The sequence below is a fragment of the Hemitrygon akajei genome, chromosome 30 (genome assembly GCF_048418815.1).
Source record: "Hemitrygon akajei chromosome 30, sHemAka1.3, whole genome shotgun sequence".
Taxonomy (NCBI): Eukaryota; Metazoa; Chordata; class Chondrichthyes; order Myliobatiformes; family Dasyatidae; genus Hemitrygon; species Hemitrygon akajei.
This window is the reverse complement of record NC_133153.1, coordinates 34,178,298-34,198,855: the sequence shown is the minus strand read 5'-3', so window position 1 is coordinate 34,198,855 and position 20,558 is coordinate 34,178,298. Positions and strand designations below refer to the sequence as shown.

Here is a 20,558-nt window from a genome sequence, read left to right as displayed (position 1 = left end):
GGACTGGAAAGGAAGGGGAAAGATACCAGAATAAAAAGGTGGGGGGGAGGGGAAGGAAGCTAGCTGGAAGATGATAAGTGAAACCAGATGGGTGGGAAAGGTCAAGGACTGGAGAAGAAGTAATCTGATAGGAGAGGAGTATGGACAATAGGAGAAAGGAAAGAAGCAGAAGGGACCAGGAAAGGTGACAGGCAGAGTGAAATAGAAGAGGGAAGGAGGGAGGAAAAAGAACTTACCGGAAGGAGAAGATCAGTGTTCATGGCAGTTGGAGGCTACCTAAGCAGAATATGAGGTGTTGCTCCTCCCTGTGAGTGGCCTCATTGTGGCGAAAGAGAACTGGAACAAGCATTCTTCTCTCTGTCCACAGGAATGACAGCCATTCCCTGTGCATGCCTGGGAATCTTCCTTGGAGGGCTGCTGGTGAAGAAGCTCAGCTTGACGGCCCTTGGCGCTGTCAGGATGGCCATGTTAGTCAACCTCATCTCCACCGGATGCTATATTTCCTTCCTCTTCCTTGGATGTGATACCGGGCCCATAGCAGGAGTCACTGTCCCTTATGGCAACACGTGAGTACAAATTGTCTAATCAGTGTGCTGTGTCCGAGCATTTTGAAGGCAATAGTTTTCTCTCCCAGATCACTTGTTTGCAAATGTTTGTTTGCAGAACGATTATTTCAAAACATGTTTGGAATTATTTGTAATGTATGGATCTATTTCTTTTAGAGCAATGACCCCCTCCCTTAGCACTACGAATTGAACTGTTGTCTATGCATGCGCATTGCTCTCTCTCTCTCTCACTCACTACAATGTGAATACACCAGTTAAAGCCGTCTCCTGTGTGCGTGCTTTTATTTAATTGATATGTAGATGTGCACAGACACAACAAATTGGCAATGAATATGAACCTGAATGTCAGAGAATATCACCAACTGCACTGACAGTTTACGGGCCGAAACAGCGAGAATTAAACGCAGGAGAAGGCCGTCGTTGACGCTAACAAAGTTGTGAGTGCAGTGTATAGTAACAGTGAAAGACACGCTGAATTTAAAGTGAAAGTAACTTGCAATGGCTTCAGTCAGGTAAGTTGACGAATTTGATAGCACTAATGAAGGCTGGGAGTCATATATCGAGAGGGGTGAGCTGTATTGTAATGCGAACAACGTGGAGGAGCAAAAGAAAGCCCCTGTACTTCTTAGCTTAATGGGCCCGAGAACGTCCAGTCTCATATGCAGCCTAGTAACCCCTGAAAAGCCAGCAAGCAAGACGTTCAATGAAATTGTTACAATTTCACAAAATCACTTGAGCCTTACGCCACTGGTAATAGCTGAGAGGTTTAGATTTTACAAAAGGAACCAGTCAAAAGATGAAAGCCTTTCTGAATACAGAGCAGAACTGCACAAACTTTCCCGGTACTTTAGATGGACTTCCCGATGCATTAAGGGTCAGGCTTGTATGTGGCATGCATACTCAAAAGGGGCTACTATCCCAAAGAGATCTAACCTTAGAACAAGCATTGCCCATTGCAATATCATTAGAGACTGCAGCAAAGGATGAAGCTGAACTACAGTAAAGGAGGTTAAAATATGAAATCCACAAAATATCCCTGAATGGTGCAAAAAGCCAGAGATGTTATCGATGTGGCAAATCCTCCCATGATGCAAATGACTGTTGGTTCAATGACGAACGTGTCTGCAGGAAGTGTCACAGACAAGGTCACGTAGAGAGAACGTGCAAGCCAGACATAAAGCACATCCAAGTGAAAAGTCTCGAACACAAAACTAAGCAAATGCATAAAGTTACCGAATGTAAAACAGAATCAGACAACACTGAGCCTGCCAAAGGTGAATTTCATGCCTAGAACTGCATAGTATAACTGAAGCAGATCAAACCTTTATCTGGATCTCAATAGATGTGTCTGGTGTAAAACTGAAAATGCAGCTGGATACAGGGACAGCTTTGCCCATAATTCCAGAGGCTGACTACAACAGACTGTTTTCTAATACACCATTAGAGAAAACCTCAGACTTGCACGGGTGAAAAGGTGTCTCCTAAAGCGAAACTGAAGGTAAATATGATGTATGGAGGTCGAACACAACAGTTGGAGCTTTATGTATTGAAAAGTGGAGGGCCAGCACTTTTCCGATGTGAATAGTTAAAAAATATCCAACTAGACTGGCACTCAAAGCTCTCAATGTGGCATCAACAGGCAACTGCAGCCCAAATGTTAGCCCTAACCAGAGGCTGCTTAATCCTAATGAGAAGGTGTTTGTGAAGGGAATAGATGAACAGATCAAAGACTTGACCAAAAGCTGTTCAGGATGCCAGAAAGTTCAAAATTCACCCCACAGGCAGCGTTACACCCATGGGAGTGGCCGTCGTCAGCATGGCAAAGAGTACAGACTGTCGTGGACTTCGTGTTTCTGATCGCTGTGGATGCTCATTCGAAGTGGCCAGAGGTTATACCAATGTAGTCAACCCCCTCAGAAAAGACTGTCTTCGCTCTGAGAACTATCTTCCCCAGAAATGGCTTCCCAGAACAAATTGTGAGTGACAACAGACCAAAGTACACATCAGAGGAATTCCGACTGTTCATGAAAAAAAAAATGGAAACAGACGTTTCCCAGCAACAAATCTGTTAGCTGAAAGGTTTACCCAAACCTTCAAGAAGTCCATTAAGGTGACGGACAAGAAGGACATTTCTCGACACACATGGGGGACAACTTCCTCTTTGTGTATTGGAACTCTGTTCATGTGATGACAAATCAAACATCTGCGATGAACAGGAATCTGAGATCTTGCATTGAGCTCCTAAAACCAGACCTCTAGAATGAAGTACAGCATGAACAGTTCAGGCAGTTGCCGAGTGAAACAGCAGGGAACTTCGAAATTGGACAGGATGTCCTAGCACGTGATTACCGAGAAGACAAGTGCACACTCGGTAGGGTAGCTACAAGAACTGAACCACTGATGTACACAGTGGCTGTTGGAGATCAGACATATAGACTTTGTGTGGACCAGATACTGGATGTTCAACCAAAGAACACACCTGAATCAACTGCATCCAACAAGACGGACACATTACAGTCACTGGACTTACCTCTGTAATGATTGTGTCACTGACAGCAATGCGATGCGGGAAACCAAGAATGTTGGCTTAGACAAGACACCTTCCAAACCCAGTGGTGCTCCACAGGGCCAGAGGCACAACGAGGATGTTATCGTTGACAAGACACCTGCCAAACCTGATGGCACTCCAAAGGTGCTATCCTTAAAGAAACAGAGAGCCACCCAAAAAACTGAACCTTTAGAACTGTGAAATTATTGTGGACTGTTATTGTGAAAGCATGTTTGTTTGGAATATGGGTTTATGAAAGGGAAATTGAATGTTTTGTACATATGCAGTTTTATATTACATTAATATCTTAATGGGGAAGAAGAGTGGAACTATTTCTTTTAGAGCAATGCCCCTACCGCTCCCAGCTCTACGGATTGATCTGTTGTCTGCACATATGCTGTTGTCTACACATGCACAATTTTCTCTCTCTCTCTCTCGCTGCAGTGTGAATACACCTATTAAGGCCATCTCCCGCGTGCGTGCTTTTATTTAATTGATATGTAGTTGTGCACAGACACAACAGTATTCCTCGATTTTTAGTGGTGAATCTGTGGAATTCATTGCCACAGAGAGCTGTGGAAGCCAAGTCATTAGGTATCTTTAAAACGGAGATCAGTTGGTTCTAGTTTAGTAAGGGTGTCAAAGGTTACGGGGAGAAGGCAGGAGAATGGGGTTGAGAGGGATACTAAATCAGCCATGTTGGAATGGTGGAGCAGACCTGATGGGCTGAATTGCCTAATTCTCTTCATAGAGTCATAGTCAGAACGTTACAGCATAGAAACAGCCCTTCAGCCCATTTAGTTGGTACCAGACCGGAGCATTTAAACTGCCTAGTCCCAGTGACCTGAACCAGGACCATAGCTGTCCATACCACTCCCTTCCATATACCGATCCAAACATCTCTTAAACGTTGAAATCAAGCTCACATGCACCACTTGTGCTGGCAGTTCATTCCACACTCTCACAACCCTCGGAGTGAAGAAGTTTCCCCTCATGTTCCTCTTAAACTTTTCACCTCTCACTCTTATCCCCTGACCTCTGGTTAAGTCCCACCTTACGGTCTATTGGAACTGAATCACATTGTACCAAAAGGCCTCTGATACATTTTACCCAGTCTCTCTAATTCAGAAAGCTTTGTTCAACAAAATGCTTTCTAAGAACACTTTTGCTTTGTAATGACTGTTATATCAGTGGCCTCCTGTAGGCCTGAGATAAAGCTAGGATATTAGGTGAAAGAATGTGATGCACAAGAAATTAGCTTGGGTCAGGCACTAGAGTGAAATGTGTGAAATAATATAGAATAAGCATAACAGCCAGAGACTGCTCAGCCCATCTAATGCTGTACATTGTCCTTTGCCACTGGACATAGTGTTGATGCTTTGACCCTCGACCATGCCTGCTGATGTCACTGTTCCTCGTGTCTGTGACGCCGGAATGGACCAGGAGTAGGATCCGCACAGTTGTAAACCCTCAGTAGTTCAAACTAACATGAGGCAATATTAGGATTACCCCAAGATAGCACAATGCTTTGCAGTTCCAGCGACCCGGGTTCAACTCCTGCCATTGCCTGTAAGGCATTTGTACGTTCTCCCCGTGAACGCGTGGGTTTCCTCCGGGTGCTCCCACAGTCCAAAGGTGTACCAGTTGGTAGGTTAATTGGTCATTGTAAATCGTCCCATCATTAGGGTTAAATCGGGGCTTGCTGGGTGGCATGGTTTGAAGACTCAGAAGGACCTATTCCACTCTGTATGTCAATAAATAATTAAAAAAGTGAAATGTGATACTAACCATGAGGAGGAGGAAGCAAATGAGATAAGAGAAGGAAGCCAAATGGTAGTTTCTCAATTAGTGTTGCCTTAAGTACTGAGATACAGTGAAAGGCTTTTCTTTGCATGCCTTCCAGACAGATGATCTCTGCATAGGTACAATAAAGAAAACAACAACAAGATGCAGTTACAGTTAGAGAGAAAGTAAAGTGCAGGCAGACAAATAAAAGACCTTAAGACCATAAGACATAGGAGCAGAATTAGGCCATTTGGCCCATCGAGTCTGCTCCACCATTCAATCATGGCTGATCCTTTTTTCCCCTCTTCAACCCCACTCCCTGGCCTTCTCCCCAAAACCTTTGATGCCGTGGCCAATCAAAAACCTATCAATTGCCACCTTAAATATACCCTACAACCTAGCCTTCACAGCTGTCTGTGGTAACAAATTCCACAAATTCACCACCCTCTGGCTAAAGAAATTTCTCCATATCTCTGTTTTAAATGGACGTCCCTCTATCCTGAGGCATTTGAAAGTTTTCAATGAGATCCCCACTCTTCCTTCTAAATTCCAGCAAGTAGAGGCCCAGAGCCATCAAACGTTCCTCGTACGATAACCCTTTCATTCCCAGAATCATCCTTGTGAACCTCCTCTGGACACTCTCCAATGCCAGGATATCTTCTCTAAGATGAGGAGCCCAAAACTGTTCACAATACTCAAGGTGAGGCCTCACCAGTGCCTTATAAACCTTCAGCATCACATCTCCTGCTCTTGTATTCTAGACCTCTTGAAATGAATGCTAACAAGGCATTTGCCTTGATGTGGTAGATTGAGAGATCAAGAATTCATCTTTATTACTTAAGATGTTTATAACAGTGGGATTGAAACTGTCCTTGAATCTGGTGCTTTGAGCTTCTGTATCTTCTGCCTGATAGTTGGGAAGAGAAGAGAAAATGAGCGGGATAGGGAGGGGGCACATATTAATCACAACAGCGCCCCAGGCCAAAAAATGGTTAAGAGAGGCATTTCCACCTTGTGTAGAACAGCCTGGGAGATTCGCCCATGTATGATATTGATAGGGATCAAGTACAATAAAGGGATTGCATTAATGTTATATTGAACAGAATTAAAAACAATCAATGCTGCAAGGAACTTAAGTTGTGTAAATTTAAACCTTCCTTGCAAACAGGTGAGTTATTAATTGAGGAATGCAAATGATGTAGGATTCAACGATCAAATACCAGTTGGTAATCAAATTCTTGATATTCAGCGATAAGGCTTGCAGTGATATTAATACATGTAAAGTTGGATCGTTCATATATTGGGAGAAGGATTTGGTTTCTGGTTGTATGTTTGTTAATTTAAGTGAGATGCAGGATTATTATGTTACTGATAAAATGGAGGTGAGCATTTCCAAAGGGGGGGGGGTGATGAAGAATAACAGTTAAAGTGGGATTATTTAGTAAACGAATTGGAGATTACGTGATGAGTTTTACCTCTCCTGATCTATCCTGTCACCTTGTCAACAACTGGATTTACGTAGAGCCTCATGTGGAAAGACTGCCCTTGGTGCTGTGAAAGGCTACAGAAGACAAGATCACTGAAACATGGAAATGTACAGCATAGAAACAGGACTTTTCAGCACCCCCTTACCCATGCCAGCTGTAATGCCCATCTACACTAATCCCATGTGGGTACAGAGCCGAGAATTAGGAAGTTAGTGCTGTGTTTGATCAGCAGAGTGGATACTAAAGGGGAAGAGGAATGCAGAGGAAGCTCCAAAGCTTGAGGCATAGATACTTCAAGGTAAGACCACACTGAACAAGGCAAAAAGGAATGGAGCCCTCTGGAGGAATGGGATTTAAACTCTAAGCATGAAAATATAAAATTGGGTTCTTCAGCAGGTGAGGGTGAGGGGAAGCCAGTAGGCAGTGTGGATTGCAAGGGCATTTTCTTCCTCACTCACATTGGAGGGTGCACAACTTGACCAACGTACAGAGCACGGGCAATGCACTTCTCTGTTTTCCTTTGCAGTTCTGTGTCAGATGCAGATTTGGACCCTTACGCTCCTTGCAACAGCGACTGCAATTGCAAGACGACGGCGTACAACCCAGTCTGTGGATCAGATGGAGTTACCTACTTGTCCTCCTGCTTCGCTGGCTGCTCCAGTGTGGTAAGTGAATGCACATTAACATCGATTAAAGGTGGTAGCAACGAGCGCCGCGGTTGATTGAAATTGAAAGCTGGCAGCCTGCAAGGCAGCGTTGTCGCCTCTGCTTATCAATTCACTGTCCGAACAAAAACCTCAATGTGGTGAAATTTGCTGACTGTGGCAGCAATACAGTACAATACATAAAATGCACTATAAATATATATATATATATATATTACTGTGCAAAAATCTTAGGTATACGTATAGCTAGGGTGCCTAAGTACTGTAGTAATTTTATGTCATTGTACTGTACTGCTACTGCAAAATAAATCAAAATTCATGACATATGTGAGTGATGATAAACCTGATTCTGATATGGGTCTCTGTTGTGGACTGGGAGTGGGAAGGGGTCGGGGGTGGGGGGGGGAATCATGGTTGGAAAAGGGGGAGGGGAGAGGGGCGGGAGTAGGGAGCACCAAAGAGGCTTGCTGCAGTTATTAATAAACCAATTGTTTGGAATCAAATGATCTTGCCTGGTATCTTAGGGCTGGGTGTGTCTGCACCTGCACCACCACTTGCCCTTAGCACACCTTCTCTGCCACCTGCCCCACATCCCACCCATGGCACTCCACCCTCGCCATTCCCAACATCCTTTCCTTCCATCAGATTTACAAACGCACTCTCCGCACCACGTTGACACATACGGTACTGTGCAAAAGGCGTAGACACCCCAGCTGTAAGTATGCTGAAGACTTTCAAACTGTACTGTAGATATATGCTAAATAAGTAAAAAATACTGAAGTAGTGTTCATTGTCCGTTCAGAAATCTGATGGCAGAGGGGAAGAAGCAAAACATTGAGAGTGTGGCTTCAGGCTCCTGTACCTTCTCTCTGATTGGTAGCAATGAGAAGAGAGAATGTCCTGGGTAATGGGGACCCTTCCTGATGGAAAGAGGTCAGGGAGGGGGGAAGCATCACCTGTTGAAGATGTCCTCCATGTTGGGGAGGCCAGCGCTCATGATAGAGCTAGCTGCGTTTACAACAATCTGCAGCTTTGTTCTACCCTGTGCAGTGGCCCCTCCATACCAGATGCACGGTGCATTTGTAGAAAGTTGCTAAAATCTTTGCTGACTTATCAAATTTCCTCAAACTCCTAATGAAGTATAGCTGCTGGCGTACCCTCTTCATAATTGCATCAAGATGTTGGATAGATCTTCTGAGATGTTGACACCCAGAAACTTGAAACTGCTCACCCTTTCCACTGCTGATTCCCCCCCCCCCCCACCACCCCCCGCAGAGGAACGGTGTATTTTTTGTTGGCTTCCCGTTCCTGAAATCCACAATCATTTCTTTGGTCTTCTTGATGTTGAGTGCAGGGTTGTTGTTGCAGCCAACTCAACCAGCCGATCGATTTACAAGCCTTGCTTGGAGTCCATCGAGACCTAGACTCCAATGCACGAGAATGAGAGGAAAAGAAATTGCCCCGTAGGGAGTAGGTAAAATGAAGCCAGTTTGAATAAATACTCTTCAAGGGCCTGTGTAGATAACATCTCACATGGGCTGAAGCAATCTGGAGTGGAGTTGCTAATTCATAAAAGATGGTTTCTATTGGCACATTAAATATCTACCAGTGACAGCTGCTTCCTCTACATGATGTAAACTAGCTTGTTTCAAATAAAAGATTAGCTTTAGCTGTATTTGTCTCATGTACATCAGAACATACAGTGAAATGCATCATTTGCGTCAATGACCAACATAGTCTGGGGATTGGGTTGGGCGTAGCCCGCAAGTGGCACCATGATTCCGGCACTGACAGAGCATGCCCACAACTTACTAACCCTAAACTGAACATCTTTGGAACGTGGGAGGAAACCGGAGCACCCGGAGGAAACCCACACAATCAGGGAGAGAACATACAAACTTAGCAACGTGATTTGAACCCCGATCGCAATCACTGGTGCTGTATTGCATTACCCTAATCACAACACTACCGTGCCAACCCCTGTATGCCTTCATGTATCTACAGAACAGAGCCGGAGAGGACTTGCAGGAAGCCTAGTGGTTTGAGGCAACAATCAATTTGCTGGAGCAACTCAGCAGCTCGTGGTAGTGGAAAGGAAATGTCAAGGCTTCGGATCAGAAGGACGCGGGGTTTTGACTGAAATGTCAAAAGTTTGTCCCCACCTTATGAGACCATAGCATCATGAGATATAGGAGCAGAGTGAGGCCATTCAGCCTATTCTGTTCTACAATTCCATCATGGCTGACTTAGTTTCCCTCTCAACCTATGCTCTTGCCTTCTCCCAGTAACCTTTGATGCCCTTACTAATCAAGCAACTATCAGCCTCCGCTTTAAGTCAGGGAATCCCAACCTTTTTATGACATGGAGCCTTACTACTAACTGAGTGGTCCATAGACCCCCAGGTTGGGAACCCCTGCTTTAAATCTACCCAATGACTAAGCCTCCTCAGCTGTCTGTGGCAATGAATTCCACAGATTCACCACCCTCTGGCTAAAGAAATTCCTCCTCATGTCTGTTCTAAAGGGTCATCCTCATAATCCGAGGCTGCGCCCCATGATCAGAGACTCTCCCTCAATAGGAAACATCCTCTCCATGTCCACTCTGTCTGGGCCTTTTAATATTCAATGGGTTTCAAACCCACCCATCCCAAGCAGATGTTGCTTGACCCACTGAATTCCTCCAGAAGATTGTTTGTTGTTTCACATTCCGGCATCTGCAGTCTCCCGTGTCTCCATAAAACAGTTTGAATCTTTGTATAATTTCTCTGTTGTCCCTTGAACTTAACCTCCAATCTGTTCAAAATAGAATAAAGAATATCAGACAGTGGGGCTGGTTTCACTGAATTAATTGGAACTAGGAAACAAAATCTTACTTTTGTTTCTATTTTTATCCACAACTGAAATTTTAATCATTATACTTGGACATCTGGGCCTCTCCCTACTGTCACATTGTCTCAGAGCCCCGATATTCTAAAATTATTTTCACAGTAATCAGAAAATTAATGAGCCATTTTATATTAAATTGCAGCTGTGTGAAACCTTAGCAAAAAAAAACCCTTGTTTCTATTGTGAAGTAAAATACTTAATTTTCCTTTTTGCGCCATCTGCTTCAGATAGTAGATGCTTATTCTTGATAAAGCGACGTATCAGTATTCTCAGCATGCAAACTTACTCATTAACCAAGATCAATGAGTTGTTTAAAGCTTATGGAATACAAGAATGATTGTCCTGGAATGATACTGGGTGGTTATTAACTGTCCCTCCACCTGATACTCAACAGGAATGCATTCATACCCTGAGGATGTCCATAACAACCAGAGCACCACATTGCTCTCAGAATCAGAATTGGGTTTAATATCACCGGCATATGTCGTGAAATTTGTTGACCTTGCAGCAGCAGTACAATGAAATAAAAGATAGAAATTAAAAAGTAGTGAGGCCGTGATTGTGGGTTCAATGTCCATTATTTCCTGTTGGGGGAAGGTGAGGGGGGAGGGTTGATGCTTTGCTGTTGCTTGTGCATGGGGGGGAGAGGGGGCTTTGGGGTTCTGATGTTTTACTATCATTCATTCTTTGGGATCCTCTTCTGTTTTTGTGGATGTCTGTGAAGAGCAAGAATTTCAGGTTGTACACGTGTACATTCTCTGATATTAAATAGAACCATCGAACCTTTGAAATCGGATGTCAGAGGGGAAGAAGCAGTCCCTGAATCACTGAATGTGTGCCTTCAGGCTTCTGTATCTCCTCCCCGATGATAGCATTCAAAACCTGGATGAACAGGAATCCTTAATAATGGATGCCACCTTTTTGAGGCATTGCCCCTTGACGATGTCCTGGATACTACAGAGGCTAGTGCCCATGACGGAGCAGATTACACTTACCATTTTCTGAAGCTTTTTTTGATCCTATGCAGTAGCCGTACCCCCGGACCTGATACCAGCTGGTGATACAGCCAGTTCGAGTACACGCCACACAACATCTTTAGAAACTTAGGAGTGTCTTCAGTAACATACCGAATCTCCTCAAACTCCTCATGAAATATAGCTACTTTCTTTATAGCTGCACCAATATGCTAGGTCCAGGGTAGATCCATAGATGATGTTGACATAAAGGAACTTGTAAATGCTCACTCCTTCCACTTCTGACACATCCACGAGAACTGGAGTGTGTTCCTTCGTCGTAACCTTTCTGAAGTCCACAATCAATTCTTTGGTATTGCTGATGTAGAGTGCAAGGTTGTAGCTGCAACACCGCTCAACTAGCTGATATATCTTGCTCCTGTACGCCCTGTTACACACTTATACAACAATATCTTTCCAAAGCACTTCGTAGCAGTATAGTTATGCTCAAAAAGAATATTTAAGGGTGGGCCTGTAATGTAGAAGGTTGCATAGCAGTTAGCATAATGCTTTACAGCACCGCTGATCACTGACAGGGGTTTAGTTCCGACCACTGAATGTACAGACTATAAGGAGTATGTGCATTCTCCCCATTGTCACGTGTTTCCTATGGGTGCTCCAGATTCCTCACCCATTCTAAAGACGTACGGTTAGGATGAGGGACTTGTGGGTACACTATGTTGTCACCGAAAGCATGGCAGCACTTGTGGCTGCCCCCAGCACATCACTGTGTTGTGTTGGTCATTGGAATAAATCAGTGGTCCACAACCACCGGGCCGCGGACCGGCACAGGGCCGCAAAGCATGTGCTACCGGGCCGCGAGGAAACGATAATGATTTGGCAATATGAAACGATGTGAGTCAGCTGCACCTTTCCTCATTCCCTTCACACCCACTGTTGAACTTGAACGCACGCGAGGTCATCAGTCGCCTAAACGCAGTGATACCCTCGCTCCAGGGATCACTGGTTGGCCTCGGGTAACCGGCCGCCTGGCGCGGCCAGCGAGAAGTGCCGTTGCTACTGGCCTGGAGCGCGGACAGATGGGCGCTGCCTTTTAGCACTACTTACAAGGAGGGCGGGCACGCGCTCTGTCACACTCCTCACTCGGTCGGTCACTCTCTCCGGACTGCGACCGCCACGGCCCTTACCTTGTCCTCTCACTGGTGTATTGCAATGATTTTATATGTTCATACGAGGAAAATATGTGCTGTGTGTTTAACATCCAAACATTACTTAAAATGTTATGATGCTATTGACTTATAAGTGAGTTATAATTGACTTATCACTATACTCATGCAAGGAAACACTGTGTGTTTAATATTAAATTCATTAGATCAACCCTTTTAGGAGTGTATTAGCCACTTATAAGTGACTTATACTTGACCTATATTCCTATAGGTCCTATATTCCTATATTCCTTTATCACCTATATTCCAGTCATGATTAACACCCCCGCACCCACTCCTCCCCCATCGGCCGGTCCGCAAGAATATTGTTAATATTAAACTGGTCCGCGGTGCAAAAAAGGTTGGTGACCCCTGGTATAAATGACCCATCTCTGTGTCTGTTTAATATATATGTAACAAATAAAACTAATCTTCAAATGTAAAAGCAAACATGAATTTCTGTAGCCAAACCCCCCCCCCCCCCCACACAAAGTCGCATGATAGACCAAAGATTTTTATGGCTGATTAATTATTTTTGAACTACAGTCGATGATGCAAGGAAAAAGGCAGTCAATCTGTGCAGAGCAAACTCCCAATTTGACGACTAGTTACTTTCATACCCTGTCATGAACCCCCATTAGCAATGAGATAAAACATAGATATTCCATTTCAAATGTAATGGGGAAGGTATTTACTGCGCAACACACACACAAAATACTGGAGGAACTCAGCAGATCAGGCAGCACCTATGGAAATGAATAGTCTTATGTTTGGGGCTGAAACCCTTCTTCAGGAATCAAAAGGAAGGGGGGGGGGGAGGCGAGGACAAGAAGTTGGGGGAAGGGGAAGGAAGCTAGCCGGAAGGTAATTGGTGAAGCCAGGTAGGTGGGGAAGGTCAAGGTCTGGAGAAGAAGGAATCTGATAGGAGAAGAGAGTGGACCGTAGGAGAAAGGGAAGGAGGAGGGTTTTTAACGGAAGAAGAAAATCAATATTCATGCCATCAGGTTGGAGGCTACCCAGATGGATATAGGTGCTGCTTCTCCACCCTGAGGAGGCCATGGACTATTCCATTGGTTCCAGATATATGGGTTTGCTATTAGGGAGGTACTGAGGGAATGAATCTCTTGATTTCTGGCAACTGAAAGCCATGGAAACAGAGATAGCTAAATCAGCTTCTCAAACCTGTTTCTACATCTAGTAGGGCCACATTAGATCCTTACCTTTAGCTCCATAACTCCTAATACAAAAATCTTATCTCGAAATTTCAGTTCACTGACAAAACTGTCATGGAATCAGTGAATTACTGCACCTCAGGTGGCTAGTTACCCCCTCAACGCTGTGCCAGCTCCAGATGGAGAGGGTCATAGAGCACTACAGCAGAAAAAAAGGCCCTTCACTCCAACTAGTGGATGCCAAACTGTTCTCCCTTGTCCATCAACTTGCCCTTGGACCCATAGCCCTCCATACCCCTCCTATCCATGTACTTATCTAAACCTTCCTTAAATGTTGAAATCAAACCCGCATCCAGCACTTCCGCTGGCATCTCGTTCCACTCTCTCAGTGGAGAAATTCTCCATCACGTTCCCCTTAAACGTTTCACCCTTTACGCTTAACCCACAACTTCTAAGTCTAATCTCGACCAACCTCAATGGAAAAAGCCTGCCTGCATTCACCGAATCTATACCCCAAACATAATGGCTGCTGATGCTAAACTGTATCAGTCTCTGCTCTTCCTTTGTGTTCATCAGATGTGTGGAGAGGAGGAGCTTGTTGCCTGGACAACAGCTTGCTCTCCAAATTGTGTTGCCCAGGCTTACAGATCTAAACAGCTAGCATGCAACATTCATGGCTGACACTGACCCAGTGAGGCCTCATTTACTCTCAGTACTTCTGAAGGAACTCAAGGAGTATCCATCTCCCACCCCCCCCCCCCCCCATCCTCATCACGTTCTACAGGGGTTGTATTGAGAGTACCCTGAGCAGCTGCATCGCTGCCTGGTTCGGAAATTGCACCATCTCAGATCGCAAGACCCTGCAGCGGATAGTGAGGTCAGATGAGAAGATCATCAGGGTCTCTCTCCCAGCCATCACAGACATTTACACTACACGCTGCATCCACAAAGGAAGCAGCATTATGAAGGACCCCACGCACCCCTCATACAAACTCTTCTCCCTCCTGCCGTCTGGGAAAAGGCTCCGAAGCATTCGGGCTCTCATGACCAGACTATGTAACAGTTTCTTCCCCCAAGCTATCAGACTCCTTAATACCCGAAGCCTGGACTGACTCCTTGCCCTACTGCCCTGTTTATTATTTATTGTAATGCCTGCACTGTTTTTGTGCACTTTATGCAGTCCTGTGTAGGTCTGTAGTCTAGTGTAGCTTTCTCTGTGTATTTTTTTATTACATAGTTCAGTCTAGTTTTTTGTACTGTGTCATGTAACACCATGGTCCTGAAAAAATCTCATTTTTACTATGCACTGTACCAGCAGTTATGGTCGAAATGACAATAAAAGTTGACTTGACTTGATCAAGGAATAAACCATTGGCACCTCAGCCCAAAATATCAATTGTTTATTCCCTTCCATGGATACTACTAGACATGCTAAGTTCCTCCAGCATTGTGAGTGTGTATCTTGCTCTGTATTTCCAGCATCTGCAGAATCTCTTGTGCTTATAATTCCAATTCCAAATCCTTGGTAGTACAAGAGTCACTCCACATGGTAAAGTCTCTGCAAACGGTGCAGAGCGGTCTGCTTTTTCTGCAGTGCCAAGATCAATGTCAAATGGACAGCATGCTTCAGACTTTATTTCCTGTCATGACATAATGCAACCAAATGATTTCTCAGAGCAACTCCACAAAATGCTGGAGGAACTCAGGTAGTCACGCAACGTCTATAGCAAGGGATAAACAGTCAACATTTCGGGCCAAGGTATTTCTTCAGGACTGGAAAGTGAGGGGGAAGACACCAGAATAGAGAGTTGGCGGTAGGGGAAGGAAGTCTAGCTAGGTGACAGGTGGGGAAGGTAAAGGGCTGGAGACTTAAGAGTCTGATAGGAGAGGAGGGTGGACCCTGAGAGTAGGAGGGGCACCAGGACAATGAATTCTCAGATTTTCCTTAGATCAGGAAGTGGTAAACAGATTGCAGTCGCTCTGAAATTAATATTGGCCATACTAAGGATTCCAAGTTTCCTTCTCCTGACTAAGTCCAAGGCAATTCAGTGGTTTTGTTGCTGTTACAAGCACTCATAAAATTTCAGAATTTTAATTAGCTGCATTTAAATTCCTCAGCTGGTGTAGTTTTAACTCAAGAATTTTTTTTTAAATCTACAGATGCTTGAAATATGAAACAAAATACAAAAAACGCACTGGATTTTAGAAAAATAAGGGGAGATCTCATTAAATACTATCAAATATTAGAAGGCCTAGATAAAGGGGACGTGAAGAGTATGTTTCCAGTAGTGCAGAGGTCTAGGAGCAGAGGGCACAGCTTCAGAATACAAGGACTCCCCTTTTGAACAGAGATGAGGAGGAATTTCTTTAGCCAGAGGGTGGTGAATCTGTGAATTCATTGCCACGGACTCCTTTGGAAGTCAAGTCATTAGGCATATTTAAAGCAGAAGCTGATAAGTTCTTGATTAGTAAAAGCATCAAAGGTTATAGGAAGAAGGTAGGAGAATGGGTTGAGAGGAAGAGTAAATCAGCCATAATTGAATAGCGGAGTAGATTTGAAGAACCGAATAGTCTAATTCTGTTCCTATATCTTATGGTTTTACGGTCTTAAATACTTAACAGGTTATGAGTCGGAGGTCCCTCGTCAAACTGAAACTTTTGTCTTTTTTCTTTCCTATAGATACAGCCTGACCTGTTGAGTATTTTCACCATTTGAACCCAAGTTTCTGAATCATTTTTCCCACGCCTCTGGATTACTAGCCCAGTAATATAACCATCATGCTAACTGTACAATGGCTTACAGAAATGACAATGATTTTGCTCAGTTTTTTTAATATACTTAACTGGGGATCTACTCTATAATTATTGCGGGTGAAAGGTATTATGAAGAGTGTTGGTAGCTTACATAATTAATGACTGCTCACTACCTAAGGCTATTATTTCAGTGTCTCAGACTGTGGCAGGCTCATAATGCATTCGGTATAAAGCATAACATGGAGAAAGTTCAGCTGAATAGCTTCCCCTTTTGTTATGCTGATCACAGAGTGCATCTGTCATTGGGTAAACCACATGAATGTGCCATGCTATGCAAAAAAATTGTTGTTTGTCGCTGTTCCAATGTTTAGTCCTATAGCAAAATATCAGGAACACTTCAACAACATACATTGTACTTGTATTTCCCATTACACCTCCAAAGAGCTCTGTTCCACTGAGGTTCCCCAACACTTTCACTGGACAATCAGCTCTTGCCTCCGTCGATTTCATTGGGGACTGTAAGGCATAAAGGAATGAGAAAAGAGATCTCCTTTTCCAAATTATATTGGCTTATTTATTATATAATAACTGTTTAACATTTAGCAGACTCTACACTTGAAAATAAGTTAATAATTTCCAGTTATCTATTTGCAGTACTGTGCAATATTTTTAGGCACATATGTAAATTGATTGATTGATTGAAATACAGTGCAAAATAGGCTCTTCAAGCCGTGCTACTCTGCAATCCCTGTCAGTGCCAGCGATTATAAATGTTTTTGAACTTCCCTGACATTCAGAAGTATTTATAGACTATTAAATGTACAGTACAATGCAAAAGTCTTAGGCACATTTTTGCACAGTATTTATAGTAATTTTATGCATTGCATTGTACTGCTGCCGCACAAAAAAAACAAATTTCATGATATGTGAGTGATGACAAACCTGATTCTGATATGGGTCTCTGTTGTGGACTGAGAGTGGGAAGGGGGCAGGGAGAGAATGGAATTGTGTTTGGGAAAAGGGGAAGGGAGAGCGGAGGGAAGGGGAAGCACCAGAGAGACTTTCTGTAATCATTAAACCAATTGTTTGGAATCGAATGACCTTGCCTGGTGTCTCAGGGTTGGGTGTGTCTGCACCTGCAACAGCACCACCCCCCCCCCCGACACTTGTTCCCTGCCACCCCGTCCCACGATGCTTCACCCTCACCATTTCCTATATCCTTTGCTCCCGTCAGATTTACAAACTCCCTTTCCACCCACATTGACAAATACAGTACTGTGGAAAAAGTCTAGCTACGGTATATATATTTATGTTTCGGGTAGATGGAGCTCGTCAGCCTGGGAAGGCAGTCCATCTAAGAGAGAGAAAGCTCTGATTTCAAACCTCCGCTGCCTTGCGGCCATACCCACTCATGGAAAAGGCTTCGGGAGTAAACCCTGAGGACAAATCCGGAGCTGGAGTCCCTAAGGCAGTCCGATGTTGTCTTCAACTTTGTTCTGTCAACTCCTGCAACGTCACTGGTGCCAAGCAGTATCAGACCTTGCCCTTCCCTTGGACAACATTGGTGGTGTGGAGAGGGAAGACTTGCTGCTTGGGCAACTGCCGGTCTCCCCATACAACCTTGCCCAGGCCAGCGCCCTGGAGAGGTCACTCCAGCATCGCCTCACCGCGACGGCACAACACGAAAAGCAGGAGTCTTCACTCCCTTGTGGGCCTCTACAGCCACAACAGACGCTACTGTACCAACACAGACTGAAGCAAGACTTTCCAGGCGCAGATCCATGGTCTCGCGAGATTAACGGATGCCATCATCATCATCATTATATATGTATGTGCGTGTGCCTAAGACTTTTGCAGAGTACTGTACATTTAATAGCCTATAAATACTTCCGAATGTCAGGGAAGTTCAGAAACATTTATAATCCTTGACACTGACAGCTGGCAATGCGTTGGCTGTCCTCTACCAGCTGCTAAATCTCTTTGGAGAATTTTTGAGCTTCTCAGTTGTACTGCAGGAAACTTTATCACTCACAGAGTAACCTGCCGAGGATCAGGAGATGTGCACCAGCAAGGGAGGAACCATAACTCTGGATCTCTGCATGAGCAGTTGACCATGCCAGCAAATTTTACTTATGGTAACAAGCCCTGATAGCCAAATGAGCCCCCGGTGCCCCCATGTGAGCAAATAACTTACTAACCCGTTACTCTTTGGAATGTTGGAGGGGGCCCACGTGGTCACAGGGGAGAGAGTACAAACTCCTCACAGACTGCGGGAGGACCCTGGCACAGTGGTAGCTTTCTGCTGACCGCGATGCTACCATGCCTCATGTAGGGCGTCACGGGAGCGTCGTAGTTAGCATGATGCTGTTATAGCCTGGGGCGTCGAAGTTTGGTGTTTAATTCTCACATCACCTGTAAGGGGTCTGTATGCTGTCCCGGTGGAACGTGCGAGTTTTCTCCGGGTGCTCAGTTTTCCTCCCACAGTCCGAAGGCGTGCCGGTCAGTAGATTAATTGGTCATTGTAAATTGTACTGCGATTAGGCTGAGGTTAAGTTGGGAGTTGCCAGGTGGCGCAGCTCGAAGGGCTGGAAGGATTTAGTCCACAATGTATCTCTAAATAAATAATTGATCCTGTGCTTGAGAGTTTTGTTTCCTAGTAGTGTTCATCATAATGCATAGAATCATAGAGACTTATGGTGCTGAATGAGGCCATTTGACCCATTTTGTCCATGCTTAGCTGGAAAGTTTAGGCTAATACCCATTTCCAATTTTTAGCCTATAGTTCGGTAGGGTTGTGTCTGGAGGACCTACCAAACGTGGGGTTGAAAACGGGACTACTTTCTAAATGGGAGATAACACCACAGTAGACCAATTTTGCAAGACTTCTGTACCATGGAGATGTAAGAGTAGGCACCATTTATAAAGCACATTCACCGTAAATTCTCCCTAAACCTTTTGCAGATTTAAGGGTTTAGATTTTAACTTACCTTCTGTACATTGAAACCCATCATTTGTAGCAAATTAAATCAACGCAGATTGTGCTGGGCAGCCTGCAGGTGTCACTAAACTTCCAGTGCCAATATAGCATGCCGACTAACCTACGAATCCATACTTCTTTGGAATATTGGAGGAAACCAGACCACCCAGAGGAAACCCACATAGTCACAGGGAAGACATACAAACTCCTGACAGACGGCAGTGGGAATGGAACCTAGGTGGTGAGCCCTGGCACTGTAAAGCAATTGCACTAATTACTATGCTGCTGGTACATCATCAAACAAAATTTTTCGCCAGGCAATATTAATGTAGATGACGTAAAGAGGTAGCTGATAATAAACACCAGTGTGCCTCTAGGATGCAAGCTTAGCTCACTGCTCCACTCTCTCCACACCCATGACCGTGGGGCAAATCACAGCTCAAGTGCCATCTAGAAATTTGCTGACAACACAACTATTGTTGGCAGAATTTCAGTTGGTGACGAGAAGGCGTACAGGGGCGAGATGTATCAGTGGGTTGAGTGGTGTCACAGCAACAACCTTGCACTTAACGTCAGGAAGACCAAAGAATTAATTGAGGACTTCAGAAAGGGTAAGGTGAGGGAACACACATCAGACCCCATCGAGGGGTCAGAAGTGGAAAGGGTTTTTGGGCTGCCCGCATCTCTGGGGATATATCCTGAGCCCCGCATATTGATGCAGCTATAAGAAGGCACAACAGCGACTATATTTCATTAGAAATTTGAGGAGATTTGATATGTCACCAAAGACATTCGCAAATTCCTACTGACGTACTGTGGCGAGCATTCCAACCATTGCCGTCTGATTTGGGTGGGGAGTGAGGCACTGCACAGAATCAAAATAAGCTGAAGAAAGTTGTGGACTCAGTCATCTCCATCATGGGCACTAGACTCCCCAGTATCCAGGTCATCTTCGAGGAGCGATGCCTCAAAAAGGTGGCATCCATCATTAAGGACCCCTATCATCCACAACATGCCCTCTTCCCATTACTACCATCAGGAAGGAGGTACAGGAGCTTGAAGACACACCTGAATGATTCAGGAATAGCTTCTTCCCCTCTCACACCAGATTTCTGAATCTACATTGAACCATTGGCCGCTACCTTACTATTTTTCTGCCACAAAGCAACAATTTCATGACATACGTCTGTGATATTAAAACTGATTCTGAATCTGAGGTAACTTTTTTAAGGAGCTCCTTAAAGGGGATGAAGTTTAAAGGAATTCCGGTGCCTGATCCACTTTGAGCCAAAATGTTTCAGTACCTCTGGTCCCTGAACAGGGAGTGTTTTATCCCAGGCAGTGGGGGTCCTGTCTGTCAAGCTACACACCCTCCCCATCCACCCACCATCCTTCTCTCCAAATTACCACAAACCCTCCGTATCCCCAAATACTATCACATCATCTCTCCCATGACGCATCTGAAGATAAAAAAGGACAACAAGCAGCCAGGTTAGTTACGGAAAAGTCACGTGCTGACTTTACTTCGCTGCAAGCTCCT

General features: G+C 44.4%; 1 protein-coding gene across 1 annotated transcript in view; it reads left to right on the top strand.

Annotated features, from left to right (window-relative positions):
• Positions 1-20,558, top strand: part of slco3a1a (solute carrier organic anion transporter family member 3A1a) — a 218,199-nt gene that overhangs the window by 174,600 nt on the left and 23,041 nt on the right. The window contains 2 exon segments of the mRNA XM_073032576.1: positions 368-566; positions 6,913-7,051. Coding sequence (XP_072888677.1) covers positions 368-566; positions 6,913-7,051 — 338 coding nt within the window.